Below are 15,338 nucleotides of genomic sequence, written 5' to 3' on the forward strand. Positions count from 1 at the left end.
TTAAGCTTTACCACAACCTGACAATTGATAAATGTTGCTGAGCATTTTTTCAGCATTTTTATAGCACTTTTTTTTCTATTATATATAGTATACATTTTGAAACACCAAAATTATTGGCTTAATCAAAAGTATAGCTGGGCATTAAAAATATCTCAGATTTTCCCTTTAAACTGTTTAGTTTTAGATTGCTGCTATTAGCCCCAAATGAAAAGTTTTATTTTAAAGATTCACTTAGAGACTGTCAAGCTTCCATTTGTATTATTTGAATTGGAAAGCTACCTTCAATAGTGATTGTCACGACAGGCAAGGACATGGGAAAGGTGACAATCACTGCTGGGCGGCCAGTGAAGCAACAGGAGCTTTACAACACAGATGGGGAAGCTGGAGGCTGAATGGCCCAGTCTCACAAAAGGCACTGAGTACTATGGTCTCAATGAAGTGTTTTCAAACATTTCAATAGATTAAAAAAAAACCCACCACCACCACCTGTGGATTATGTTTTTGCAGTTATCCAGTGATCTCTTCCAGCAGGCCAGCTTCCAGCCTTCCCATCAGTCAGGCCCCTGTGCTTACCAGGTCCATGAGCAACTACAGCTGGGCTGGGGCCTGGCTCCTGAGCGCTGTGTTTCAGTTTAAAGTCCGATTTAGGGGGGAAATTCACCAGAGTAGAGCTGGACATTTGGCATCTGTAGCTTTAAGGGCATGCATATCCATATTAAAATGCAATTTTTATCTGAGATTTTAAAATCATAATTTAGAGAAAGTCAGTGGATTTCATTTGCATGCTATAGTTGGAGAAGTAATTTAAGATTTGTAACTTATGCCATAAAGTTAGCCATCAACAATTATGCTTATTTTTAAAGAATGCTTGGTCGGTTGTCTCCCCCCCACAACTTGCGTTAGATGGGAATTTGTTTAGCCACAGTGCAGCGCCCACCGTCTGCTGAGTCCAGAGCAAGTGGGGAAAATTGGGAGCCAGGCCCCATGACACAGACCATTCTGAAACTGATCACATGACAAGGAGTCCAGGGAAGGCCCACAGCTTGACCTACCAAGTTCCTTCCAGTTAGGCCAGAAAGAGGTGACAACTAGGTTAAAGATCCCCACCTAGTTTCTGGACGTTAGGATAAACTGTCTTCCAGCTTCCTAGCCATTGTCTCACACTGGAGAATACATAGCAATGTCATTGTTAGGACCTTTCTGTCTGGAACTTTCCCTGGTACAAAGTGAACATTTTAACTTCATGGCCTTCCTCAGCCAGACACACCCAAAGGAAAATGGAGTTAAAATCTTGGCAAATCCATCCTGCTGAGGGATCTTGGAGTACCCACATCAATTTAGTAACTCTTATCATAGATTCTCTTTAAAACAAGGAGAGTTTGGATACGTGGCTACATGTCTGTATACATAATATACACCTATGTACACATACACACTATATATATACACTGTACATATATAGAAGATATAAACACATGTACATTCATTTAGTCATACAAGTCGGTAATCTGTACACACACAATGTGCTAAGGGGAGCTCAGGGCTAGACACACAGTTGTGCCACACTGGTGGGAGGCACATGGCGAGGTCCAAAGCCCTGTGTACAAGAGATCCAAACCCACTCTGTCTTCAATTACAAATTCACATCAAAGTTAAACATTTTCAAAGAGCCTGCAATCTAGGGAATGGACATGGGACAAAAGCATGGGTCACCTGCCCTGCCTGCTCAGACTTTCCAGGATCTGAAGGGCACTGACCTCCCAAGTTAAAGGTGAATATCAGAAGATGACACTTTTCATGACCTGGGCTCAGAGAAGGGTTCAAATGTCCCACCTATAGCTCCACTGCACATAAGGCAATTTCCACTGAAAAGGAGGCCATGTACTTCCGAACTCTAACTAACCAGGTCACAGTACTTGGATCCACAGCAAAGGGCTGCTTGTCAGGCAGAGTGCAGGTAGGGAGTGAGACGACTCTGCTGGAAACTACCCCAAAGGATTAGGATGTGATTTTCCCAGAATAAAAGCAGTAGATACAGCCAGAGAACCTTCTAATTCTTGGCTCCCTGCCAATTTGCTTGGCTCCCCAAACAAGCAAAACTGCTAAGTAAGCTATAGTGTGTTGCTATACATTTGGGAGCGTAGAGTAGACATGCCCATTGCTATCACCATGACTGGTGGCAACTGCCTCAAAACAGAGTCCACATTTAATACTGACACTGACAAGCTAGAAAATCCCTCGAGGGATATTATATAACACATCTTACAAGTGACTACACCTGAAATTAAATATAAAAACCAAAAAAGAACCCCAACCACAGAGATCAGACAATAAATAATGTAATCCCCAATAAACACAAAAATCTCAAATTAGGAAGGCGGTAACATACTGCCTTAAAAATACTCTCCAGGAATAACTTGGAAAGTATTATTTGCATGAGTAATTTGGTCTTTTTCTAAGTCTCTTCCTGTCTTTTTATTTTATTTTATTATTATTATATACATAAAGAACTCCACAAATTTCAACAATACATAACTGTCCAACATTATCTGAGATACCACTGGAAAAGAGCCACAAAGCAACCGTGTATGTCTGTCCCCACCTCCCTTAGCCAGTGTAGCCTCCCCCATTGAGGGAGGACTGGCTAAGTCAGCAGAAGGGTATGTGTGAATAGCTACATGGCAAAGAATTTAACTCCTACCTTATTTCACTGAGATTCAGCAGGCAGAGGTCTGGTCTACTTCACTAAATCTAGAGTTTGAAAGCCTTGTGAAAGTTGAGCCCAAATATCTGCTTAGGATCCCTTTAAATAATCTTGACTTTGCGTTTCTTTTAACCAATCTGACAAGAGATGGAATAGACCTGTAAAAAACTTGAAGTGATTTGGGGCAGCGACAGTTCAGGTTGTGTGGGACCCGATCCTGAAGGAACAGGCCACTTCAGAGTAAGGCCAAGAGGATATGGGAAACTAAAGAGGAGTGCACAAACCCCAAAATGGTCCATGGAAATCAGCCACCACAAGCAAAGGGACTCAAGGAAAAGGACCAGGTTAGAACCAGCAGCCTCCTAACTAAAATGACTTTTCTCAGGGGCTATCTTGCTAGGGGTATGACACTTCCCTATCCAAGTGTTCCCTGTCCTCCTCCTGATTATCACCTTCTCTTCCCAACCTATCTAAGAAGTGGGTTTGTCAGGACTGCAGCCTAGGTCTTGGCTAAGCTGCCCCAATATCTTAAGGCAACCAGAAACTAAAGCCTGATAGATACAGGACTCCACAGGGCCTGCCCCTGGGAATGTGGGAGTTGGCCAGTGCGAACCTTCTCACCAACACAGAACTCAGATCTGAAAGATGTAACACAATATACATTTTCAGGGAGCCACTCTATGATCAACAAACATGCTTATATTTAAAAAGAGAAAAATAGACAATTAGCTGTGTAAGATGCATGAACATGCTTCAAAATGCCCTCTGCTAAAATCCCTCACAAGCAGAAATGATACAAACTTGCCCTAACTCCATTTGTCTTGGCCAATTTTTGGTCTTAATTTTAAAATTTAAATCACTCAAAGTTAGAAAACCAAACATTTAAGATGGTGACATTATCCTTTCCATCATTTTATAATGGGCACACTTCACTATTCTCCAAAATTTGCAAGATATTAACTAGAATTGAACTGTTCCCACTTAATCCTCAATAATGACTTTCATAAAGTGCTGCTAACACTTCAGGTTAAAGCATCCCATTTTGCCGTAAGCCTGTGGCTGGCTTGCCCAACACCCATGCAACATCTTGTGAAGTGCCTACTATGACTAAGGGCCCAGACCAGGGAGTGCCTGGGAGGCAGGGAGTGCCCAGGGATCTTTTTGGAGATCTGATCAAAAGATTAAAGAGATGCAAGCTTAACCTTAATTGTAGTTGCTTATTCTGATATACACAAAAAAGAAAATGCAAAGTACTTGACTCAGTCTTGGGCACACCACTTTTCCCAAAGGAAATACTCACTGCAACTCACATCCATGGGAATTTATGGGTGCACTTCTCTAGATAGAACTTCCTTATAACCATATTCTGTCCTTGTATACGATGGTTGCTCTAAGTTATGAGAAAGGAGATAAGTGGGAATTAAGGGTTATTTTTTAAGGAGCAGGCAGCCTGCTTCGGCATCCGTTACCTAAATGCTCCAGGGTTTTTGCTGGCACACACCTAGGGGAATCAAAGTGCACGGTGGGCCAGTGCCATTCAAAAACTTGCCAACAGAGATACTGGGTCTGGAGACATTTTAGAAAACCCTGATATTTAAGGTCAACAGAGAACCCTTCCATTCAGCTTCACCACCACTGCCCTAGCCAGGAAGCAAGATCCTGTACACATACTCCACCCCCATAGTAGTTCTGAACTGCAGGAACACAGGCCCATAGAGTCACTTGGAATAGAAATCCCGGAGAGGAACCTTCACATTCCAGGAAGGCCATGTCCCTCTATCTGAAAACTGCAGCCACCCAGATTGTATTTAGGAAGTACTACTGTCAAGGGTTCAAAATGCTGAATTGCACTTTTTGGTCAGAAAGCTCCAACTGCCATAGTGTAGGTAATTTGGGGATGTTAATTACTGCAGGAATTGGCAATGTCTAACTGGTTGCAATCCAATTCTGAGAATCAGGCACCTGAAGATGCCTGTCAGACCAGGACCAGACACCAGGGAATCTGACGAGCATCAATCAGCTCTTTGACTGAGGAAGCTTTTGGTTTGGGCCACCACCAACTGTGCTAGCACACTCCCACTTACTGCATGATACAGATAAGCCACATTTTCATTTGCTCACAGGAATTCAGTTCAATACCACCAAAGTATGCATATAATTAGGAATGATGCCTTTTCTTAAACATAAATGATTGTCTCCTATACCCTATTGCATTTTCACAGAAATTATTAGCATTTCGGCAAAAGACGTATACTGTTTTCCATTTGCCCTGCACATAGACAAGATGTTGCTAACATTACGTATCGGTAAGAAGTGCTTAGAAAGTGCTAATATTATTACCCTGGTAATTAGTAGCTATTAATTCCAAGGACATTTTTAATATATACACACTACTGTTTTCTTAGGTTCTTTTAGTTTTAATACTAGTCTCTGACATTATAAAACTTTGTTTTTTGCCCTTTGAGAATTTCTAAATACAAATTGAGTTAAAAGATTGTTTCAAAATCTACTGCTTCATCAAAAGGCATTAAAACATTTCTTATGGCAGGAAAGGATCCTACTAGTCTTTTAGTTGCTATTGCCTGGGATTAACAGATACAAAGGAACCAGGTAGGAAATGATGGACATACTGGAAATATTTGCACATACCAAAATACTACTACTTCCATTTTCTTTCTCTCTGAGCGGTCCCGGGAGGCCATTTCTGCTCCTCAGCAAGTGTGTGGTGTGCACTATAGACTGGCTCCGGTGATCTGGCCATTGTACTCTGCCGTCTCCATCTTGAGGATGTAGGGAATTATGCTGTCTATCGAAACGTTGCCAATGAGACCAGTAAAAAAAAGTTCTTCTGTTATGTTGGAACTCATCAGCCTGAGTGCTGGCAGGCGGACAAGAATCCGGGCCAATCTGTAAGAAGGAGGGTCATTAGAGAAAGGAAGGTTCACTGCCCTTCAGACTTCATCCTGGACAGGCTCTCAGGGGCCCTATCGGCTCAGAATTGAACCTAACAATAGATCCATCCACTATCCACCTCTTCTTTTTCTGATTTTAGCAGTTCCTCTTGTAGGAGTTCATGAGAAAAAAAGTTTAAAAACTGCAAAGATGTATGTACACATAATGTTCTCTTCATTGTTTGGTGGGGGTGGAGCTCTCTACCCCCAACCAAAAGAAAAATGTGGAAATCTATCAACAGAGGACAGGTTAAAAAAATGTTGTCTTCATATAATGGATCAAGACATACTCATTAAAAAGGGTAATAAAGCCCTAGCTGATTTGTCTCAGTGGATAGAGTGTCAGCCTGTGGACTGAAGGGTCCTGGGGTCGATTCTGGCCAAGGGCACATGCCTGGGTTGCGGGTTCTATCCCCAGTGAGGGATGTGCAGGAGGCAGCCGATCAATTCTTTCTCATCATGGATGTTTCTATCGCTTCCCTCTCCCTTCCTCTCTGAAATATATATTAAAAACAAAAAACAAACAAAAAAACAAAAATCTTTAAAAAAAATTAAAAAAGGGTAATAAAGATCCACAGCCCGGCCAGCATGGCTCAGTGGTTAAGCCTCAATCTAAGAACCTGGAGGTCACAGTTCGATTCTAGGTCAAGGCACATGCCTGGGTTGCAGGCTCGATCCCCCATGTGTGGTGTGCAGGAGGCAGCCAATCAATGATTTTCTCTCATCACTGATGTTTCTCTCTCTCCCTCTCACCTTTCCTCTCTGAAATCAATAAAAATATATATTAAAAAAAAGATCCATATTCATTAAGTCCATGACATGTAGTTGAATAAAAACTCGAAAGGAGGTTGTGAAGCAACAAGTACAGCACAGTTGCACTTGTATTTATTTGTGCACACATGCATAAATGGTACTCAGGAGGATATGTACCAAGAATGCTAATGGTTAGCCTCTGGGTATTGGGATTTAGAGTGATCTTACATATTAAAACTTTTCCTATATTGCCCTAGTTTCCAGTATTTAACATTATAATCTATATGTATAAAAGCCTAAGCAACCATCTGACTGATAGCTATGATGTGCAATGACCACCAGGGGGCAGGTGCTTCAACTGGTAGCTATGACTTGCTATGACCACCAGGGGACAGATGCTCAACACAGAAGCTGCCAAGTTGCGGTGACTGGGCAGCTGCAATTCTTGGGTGACGCACCCGGAACCAGAGAGGAGGGAGCCCAATTCTGTGGTGTGTCACCCGAGAACTGCCCTCTCGCAATCCAGGACCCCTCCGGGTATATTGGAGAGCTGGTTTCAGTCCAATTCCCAAAGGCCAGGCCAAGGGACCCTGTGCACTGGGCCTCTAGTTTAAAATAAAACAGTAAAATTGTTTTTCTTTTGAAGAAACCCTGGATGGGAGGGCACACCATGACCTTGCCATGGGGCCATGGGCCACTGTCTAAAGTCACTCCATAGCCACTGCACAAAGTCTGGAAAAAACCTACATTCTCATCAGCAGGAAATGTTACATTACAGCATTTCCTCAGCCTTGGAAAATGATGAAGAATATGTATACTCATTGAATATTAAATTTTAAAAAATGGTTACCAAACCTTACTTTATATTTTATGATTCCAATTACAGGTACATACAAAACTTCTGGAAGTAAATACATAAAATGGTAATCTAGACCAAGAGTGGGAAAACTTTTTGACTCGAGGGCCACAATGGGTTCTTAAACTGGACCGGAGGGCCGGAACAAAAGCATAGATGGAGTGTTTGTGTGAACATTATAAATTCAAAGTAAACATCATTACATAAAAGGATATGGTCTTTTTTTTTTTTTAGTTTTATTCATTTCAAACGGGCCGTAGTTTGCCCACGGCTGATCTAGACAGTGGTATTTACAGAGTAAAAAAAATGTCTTTTTGCTTTTCAGAATGTTCTAATCTTTTCCTACAGTGAACATGCTTTTTGTGTCTGTGTGTTTTTAATTTTAAATAGCTTTATTAACTATTCAAATACTTTCCCTTTACAATGAAATTTCCACCGGAAGGAGATTCCATTTTATGTTTGTTTTTAAAAGGGAAAAGACATTCATATTATGAAAGTAGCATTCCAGGACCATCCATTCACCCAGCACCGCAAGTCTTGCAGGGCACACAAAGGTGTAAGGGGACACCACCACAGGCCTGGAGAGGCTGACCAGCTGCAAGGTGTCAGGAAGTTAGCAAAAGCAAATCAAGGAGGACTTCCTGGAGCATGCCACATCTCAGCTGGGCCTCCTTAAGATTAAGAGGCTGGCTAAGCTGTCTGTCAGCAGAGATGCAAAGAATGGAAAGGAATGAGAGGGTATTTCAGGAGGAAAAATGGTATGAGAAAAAGGATAAGGATGGGAAAATAAAAAAGTGACGTATAAACAGGGTATAAAGCATTCTACTAGGGCTGTTTCTTTGGGAAATGTCTTTGAGTGGGGTTCTGAATTCTATGAGAAAGCCTCCCTTATCTCACTTTTAGTCCCAAATCACCTGGCTTGCCTGCCCCCTTCTCCTCCTGGGTCCCTGACTGGACAAGGAGTGATTCAGGATTTTTTCAGAACATCTACTTTCAAAGACCAGAGAGTTGCTATTGTCAAGGTGATACTAGCATACTGTGGTGGAGTAGTCTCTTTGGGGGACATTTTGCCTTCATGCCTGGCTGGATGTATAAGTTCTGAGTATGGTGCATTACTTGACAGTCCCAGTCTGTGTGTATTGAGGCTCAAGATATTCTAGATTCATGGTGAGGTCTTCAGTGATCCCAGTAGAAAATGGATTCTGCTTTGGCAAAAGCTGCCTGTGGGCCATGGAGGTGTGCCTAAAGCAGAGGGAGAGACTCTGCCAGCAGGGCCAGCCATAGGCCTTCCCCCTCCCGCCTCCAATCACAGAGAAATTTCACCCTTTATCTGTGGGTGAAATTACTATTTTACACAACTTGCTCACTCACTGCTTTATAGGGGTCAGGTTTGGTTTCAGTTAATGCAAACTTTTCTTCCAAGTCCTCTAGCATTGCCTCTGGAGTGGCTGCGGATCAGAGGAGCAGAGCTTCCAACTGTTCTGGACAAGGAGTGTCTCCAGGACTCATGCCTCACACATGTCAGCCCCAGAAGAGACCACAGAGCATCGGCTCTAACCCCCAAATCACAGAGGAGAAACCCAATGTCCTGACACCCACCATTACCCAGCAACGATGGGATGGCCTGATATCTTGACCCTCCCTGCCTGGCACTGTCCACATTCCATTCCCACCTATGAAATGCAGGAACTAAGGTGTGATGACATGGAGGCTTTACCAGCTGCTAGAAATAGGAAGGCTAACAATTTATATTTGCAACTACAGATCCAGCTGCATTCCTCTACACCCTGAGCAAGAGCATATGCCTGTGTGTCTCACCGGTAGGTGTCTTCTGAGTAGGTTTTCTGGACATAGTCCTGCAACTCCATCTGTGCCTTTTCTTGGAACTTTTCAATCTGGCTTGTGCTAGTCAAACCTGGATGATCTGAAAAGAGAAAAGTGCCCCCAAATTGCCCTCTGTATTCGGAAAGCCTCACGGATTGCTTAGAACTTATTTTTAATCAAACTTCTCACAAATTTCTCAAGCACAATAGAATGAACTCTGAAGGCTGATCAATAGAATGAACTCTGAAGGTTGGGATAGTGTTTAGAACACTGGATTTTCCTATGCTCAGCCAAGGCCTGGAGGTGCCCAGGAGGGAGCTGAGCTCCTGAGTAGTATTCCAGCCTCAGCAGCCCCAACTACTGGTTCTGGATATTTGACTTTCTACCACTCTAAAAAACATCAGTTTTAAAACTATCGCATGAAATTAGAAATTTATTTTCTAATATCTAGAAAACTGTTTTCTAGATATTTAATTACATAATTTCCCCATTTTCACTAGCTAGTTTGTTGTTTGTGAGTGGAGGGCAGGGAAGAAAGGGAAAAGTTAAGCTGTTTTACAACCCCATCTGTTCAACACAATGGTAAGGACATCAGTCACCCAAGTGACCTCTCAGGAGGCTCCGAGGGGAAGTGAGTGAGGCCAGCCCATCTGTTTTACTTCCCACCAACAATTCCTGCTGCCTCTTCTTCACCTGCTGTGACCATACCTTGTCATGTGCCCTGTAGCAACTGCTGCTACTGCCCTCCACAGAGACTATGGGTAAACTTGTGCAGTTTCAATTTATATTGCTAACATAACCTGAAAGTTGGCAAAGAGCAAACAAATCAAAAAAGACATAGGATGGTAGAACCCTATTTTGTATGCCCTTGCCTGGCCAATGGTTTAATTAGATTACAGATTAAATCTATTTCGTATATCAAGCCATTTCTTTGGGACTGTAAAGGCAAGAATTAAAAGAATGTATGTATTTACCTAAGTTAACAAAGCATACCTATTGTGAGTACAGTCAGTCACAATCTGGCAGGGCTCTCTACACCACTGACATCTTTACAACAATTCATGTTAACAAACATCATTTTAACAAACATCATTAGACACAGGTGGAAAACATGCGCCACCACCGCGTATCTTACCGGGGCTAAAGAGAACTATGGCTTTAAGGTATGCATACTCATAGCCGTCTATATCCAGCTTTGCCATACTGTTACAGAACTCCTGAAGTTTCCAGATGTGCTCCATGACTTGCTTTATCCGGTCACCAGAAAGTTTATCTAGAAATCAATATCACAGATCCCCTAAGAAAGGCTGGTAATAATAATAATACAAGGTTCTTTGAGGGGAAAGAGAACTTCACGTTTTTGTTTTTTTAAAAAAATGTTATTTTATTGATTTCAGAGAGGAAGGGAGAAGGAGAGAGAGATAGAAACATCGATGAGAGGGAATCACTGATTGGCTGCCTCCTGCACACTCCTACTGGGGATCAAGCCCGCAACCAGGGGATGTGCCCTTGACCGGAACTGAACCCGGGACCCTTAGGTGCACAGGCCGATGCTTATCCACTGAACCAAATCAGCTAGGGCTAACTTCATGTTTTAATTTAAAAATCAGTTATCTCAAGATGGTCAAGAGCTGCATTTTACGTTGAAGGTGAAATGACAACCGGTATCCCAATTCTACTCTGTTATATATTTTGCTTCAATAATGAACCCCTAGACCTGCAGTTCTCCCTGGCCCAACCCTAGGCAGCACCTTTGGCGTATAGTATAAATTGGTAATTCCTTTTATTCCGTGCTTAAGTCCCATTTGTGTGTTCTTATCAATGGTTAGGTTTTCTAAGTGTCTGCAGGCATTTAATAAATATTTACCTACCTAAAATGTTGACTTTTTTACTTGTCAAAACAATTCTATATGTTATCTGACTTAGTCCTCATGACAACATTTTGCTGAGGGGTATCAGCATCATACTCAGCTAAAAAGAAAAAAAAGAACTAAAAGCTCATTTGTAAAGAGATCTAACTTAAATTCAATAAAATGTTGTAGGGTTTTTTAAAAAACCCCTTTTTATAACTATTTCAAAGGATTAACTACAAAAACAAAGGTGTGACTAGGTGAAGTCACATTGCTAGATATCAAACACCTGGAATGCTCAGTTACAAGTACAGTTGAATTCCCACTCAGCTGCAAGTGTAGACTGTCAGTGTTAGGTTAGTCTCGAATCCTGGTTGTGCTCTTCAGTGTGTTGAGGACACACAGCATGTCGACAGATTGCACTAGATGTCTCCCAGTTCTGACACACTGAGATCTGTCCACCAAATGTTAGATGGTTGCCACAGATCTTAGAAGAGAGTCATTTGTTCATTCACAAGGAACTGGGTGAGGTAACTGTCCTGGAACAGGAGGTCTGCATGACCTATGTTGGTGCCTCAAATGTTCTATTTGCTGTTTCATTTGGGGCAAGCCAGGGACCTTACCATATGTAACACAGATAATAGTTTCTACTTTATAGGGTTGTGAAGCTATGTGAAATATTACATACGAAAGGGTAACCTGTTAATGAAGATGAAACATAAGCTGTGATTATTCTGAAAATATCACTACATGTCTATGTAGCAGGAAGTTGCCAACTTTTTTCAATTATCTTCTCCCCTCCCCCTTTCATATTCATTACATGAAAAACAGGCAATCACGCAGAAATTTAAATATGCTGACTAGTAAAGTTCTTATGACTTAAAAGTTAAACCTCCCTCAGCCTATGGATGGTGTTGGATACTAAGACTAGCCAATTTGTGATGGGCCAGCCTAGATGGGAGACATACTCCCCCACGTCCCGCCCTACCTTCCTGGATGCTGTTCTGCAGGTGGTTGACAATGGCCGCAAGGATAGTGGACAGACTCATGACCTGGGCACACTGGGCCAGACCGAGGGTGAAGAGCTCATTCCAGCAGGCCCGTACCAGGCTGGTGTTGCAGTCCTGCCTGGGGACACAGAGGTGAGGGTGGGTGCGGGTGTGAGTTGGCACTTCTCCAAACCCCAGCATGCCCCAAACAAGTGGATTCAGCAAGTGTGTATTGAAGGTCTATGGTATATTCAGGATCATTTTCTAAGAACACCACTGTATAAGAATCTCTAAACTAAGTCTCTCTGAGGATAAACTATCCACTCTCTTAAAAAAGATTCTTTGAATGTAAGTTAGTGCCTCTGTCGTGAGAGGATGCAGCAATTAAAGGACTAAGAGCCGAGTGTAGACTCTGGAGGAGACCCTACATCTAGGCACCGGAACTGAGGGCCTGCAAACCCTGCAAAGGAGGAGCTGACACTGTAGTAGGGAGGAGGTCAGTTTTCATCCCTGCCTTGGGTAATTTACACTTAGGATGATATGGCAGGTGCATTGCAAAACAATATGTCCGTATCTCAGATGCCCCCATATGCAGCATGTCCCTACTTGTCTCCAGATTTTAGGATGACTCCTGATTCTATTCCACTCCATCCCTAGCTGCTAGTTCTAAGTCCTTAGCACATGGAGGAAGCTTGATAAAGATTTAAGGAACACTGCAACATTAGCATCCATGGTCCCCGGCTACAGGTCCACTGGCTATATTTAATAAAAAAATCAGGTCATAGGAACAAACTGGAAGGGCCCTCAGAAATCTTCCAGACCATTCCTAGAGAGGGGAAGACCCTTGCTGGAGATACAGAGAGAAAAAGGCCACTTACCCAAGTGCCTGAAAAGCTGGGATTGACCTGGCCCAGTGCATGGAGAGGAAAAGCAGGCGGGATGCGGACTCACAGATGTAGTGCACATTGAGGTACTCTGGCATTGGGCTGGGCATTGTTAGCTGGAGAAGAGAAGGTACAGAGCACAGGAGGTAACAGAGGGACAGGGGATGGCTTGGTTTGTCAATACAAACCCCTGTTGCATTTCAACATCATGGCAGCCAGAGACACCATCTCTGATGTTGAAGCTTCTGAGTGGACCCATCTATGATGGGGACCACCCCCCAACCCAGCTTACCCATACTGATACATACTTTTCAATTCTTGCCTCAAATAAATTATTTGTTCTAAGGCAAATCCACTTTGAGTCATAGGTTAAAGTCTAAATCAAATTGGGAAAAAGGGGTCAAATTGCTGGATTAGAAGACACTTGGTAGGTGGCCTCAAGGCAACTGTAAGTAAGAGCTGAGCAGAAACCTAGAGGCAGGAGGAGGATATCCCACCACCAGAATGTCAGGCCTGGGCTCCAGGAGCTCCACTGTCTACAAGGAGCTCTACTGCCTCTGAAGCTTGAATCTCACTGGTAATCTGTGTCCTCAGTACATTGGGCAATTATAAGCACGGTCCTAACCTTCCTAAGTGACTGGCAAGATCTCTCTAGTAAAGAATGCTGGGGAACAGAAAGACTCACTCTAGAGAACTAGTGATTAAGAGGGCCTCATGGAAGCTGGGAGTGTCCTATAGAAGAAAGGCCAGTGGAGGAGAGGATAGGGAAGACCTATGAGGGCATCACAGCACCCATCAAGGATACCAGATATCTACTTTCTGTAATTCTAGAGGGTAAATGGTCAGGACCCAATGGGTGGGCATGAGGACTGGCTGCCTGCTGTTGGAGCAGACCAACGGGCCTGCCTCAGCCTGTACTGGAGCCAGGCCATTATCAGAAGGTGGAGGCAGAGCAGTCAGCTAATAGGCCCTAGCCTATCAGGGTTACCTTCAGAGCCAAATGCCACTGTGAACAAAGGATGAGTGAAAGTGCTTTGTAATGGGGATACAGTTCTAGAATATAATATCCCAATCAAACGCCACAATATGGAAATGAGCTTACTCCAAGGTTTGATTTTTAAACTGAGACCAGCTTTGGGACAAAGCTCCTCTGCTAGTAGACTGGGGGCACATGGTTAGGCTTAACACACTCACCTTAAATGTGACGTGAGTGTCTGAAAGGAGAGGGCCTTCAACCTCAATGATGGGTGTGGATTGGTCTCTGCTGATGACATGGATACTCCCTCCTCCACTGGTGTCTATCCCATCTGCCAGGCTTGGAGGCGAGGAGCTGTCTGTGGTATTAAGTGCTTTAGCTAAGGTATCAAATGCCCTGTGAGCAAAATTGAAGCAAGTATTATAAATCCACAGCTTTTAGGGAAAATGAACTCTAGCTGAGACATAATTTAGAAAAACAATGCATTGGGGAAAGATACTTATATTCTACCTGCTGAGAGAAAGGATAACAATGAAAGCTTCTATGCATTGCCTATACATCACTTCGGGCAGTAATCTATGTATTATTACTTTTACATGTAATTTTTATTTTTTACAACTATTCTCCAAAGCAGAATTCTCTCCATTTCATAGATGTGAAAACTGAGGCTTAGAGATATTAACTTTCCAAGACTGCCCACAGAGCAAGTGGCAGAACCAGACCCTATCTCCTTTCCACGGGATCAGATCTCAGTTTTGCTATCAGACCACAAGTGAACATAAGAACCAGCACACTTGTGTGACCCATGAACCAGAAGGTTACAGTTTGATTACTGGTCAGGGCACATGCCGGGATTGGGGGCTCGGTCCCCAGTAGAGGGCAGCCAATCCATGATTCTCTTTCATCATTAATGTTTCTCTCTCTTCCTCTCCCTTCTCTGAAGTCAATATAATGCATTAAAAAAAAAAAAAGGCTAAAACAGAACTGTGAAAAGGGAATGAGCTATTAATATCCAGGCATAATAAATAATGACTAAAGAGTAACATTTGTCCACTGAAGAGTTTTCCCCTGCTTGCACTGAGTTACTCAATGTCCTTTTTCATTGTCTGGAATGAAAAGCAACTTTGATTGTGAAAGGAGACAGATGTTCAGGGGAACTGTGACAATTTTACAATCCTTGATTAAATACAGGGTGAGTGTTAAAAATGCTGCCACCCACCCTCACAATGCAGTGACTGAGTGTGCATGTCAGGAGGGGAGCCTATACCCTCATGGGTTCATACCGAGTAATCTCACTTGCAGACTGGTCCTCTGGTTGCACTTCCGAAGTGTCACCATTGTTAAGGGATTCACTTAGGTTGGCAAGGGAGGTTACTACATTTGCTAGTGTGCCCAGAGCTCCCTGGCTTGTTTCAGCCTATTAAACAAAAAAAATAGTAACATTAAAAGATGAACACACACATGATGAATATGCATACACAATGACTCTCAGGCTACTGAAGGCATAATGTTGGTTTAAAAACAGCTTCAAAGGGGGGTATGACTACAACA

At 42.8% G+C, this 15,338-nt stretch overlaps 1 protein-coding gene across 2 annotated transcripts in view; it reads right to left on the reverse strand.

Moving 5' to 3' along the window:
* Nucleotides 1-3,544: 3,544 nt before the first annotated feature.
* The window catches only part of NR2C2 (nuclear receptor subfamily 2 group C member 2), a gene marked incomplete at its 5' end in the record, with an annotated part of 81,517 nt that continues 69,723 nt past the window's right edge, over nt 3,545-15,338 (reverse strand). For both annotated transcript variants that reach the window (XM_081105671.1, XM_081105670.1), the window contains 7 exons: nt 3,545-5,611; nt 9,083-9,188; nt 10,224-10,361; nt 11,927-12,066; nt 12,806-12,927; nt 14,006-14,183; nt 15,071-15,204. In XM_081105671.1, the coding sequence (XP_080961797.1) occupies nt 5,437-5,611; nt 9,083-9,188; nt 10,224-10,361; nt 11,927-12,066; nt 12,806-12,927; nt 14,006-14,183; nt 15,071-15,204 (993 nt within the window). In that variant the 3' untranslated portion in view covers nt 3,545-5,436. The remainder of the gene's footprint in view (nt 5,612-9,082; nt 9,189-10,223; nt 10,362-11,926; nt 12,067-12,805; nt 12,928-14,005; nt 14,184-15,070; nt 15,205-15,338) is intronic.

This window comes from Myotis nattereri (assembly GCF_964212035.1).
Source record: "Myotis nattereri genome assembly, chromosome: 14".
Taxonomy (NCBI): domain Eukaryota; kingdom Metazoa; phylum Chordata; class Mammalia; order Chiroptera; family Vespertilionidae; genus Myotis; species Myotis nattereri.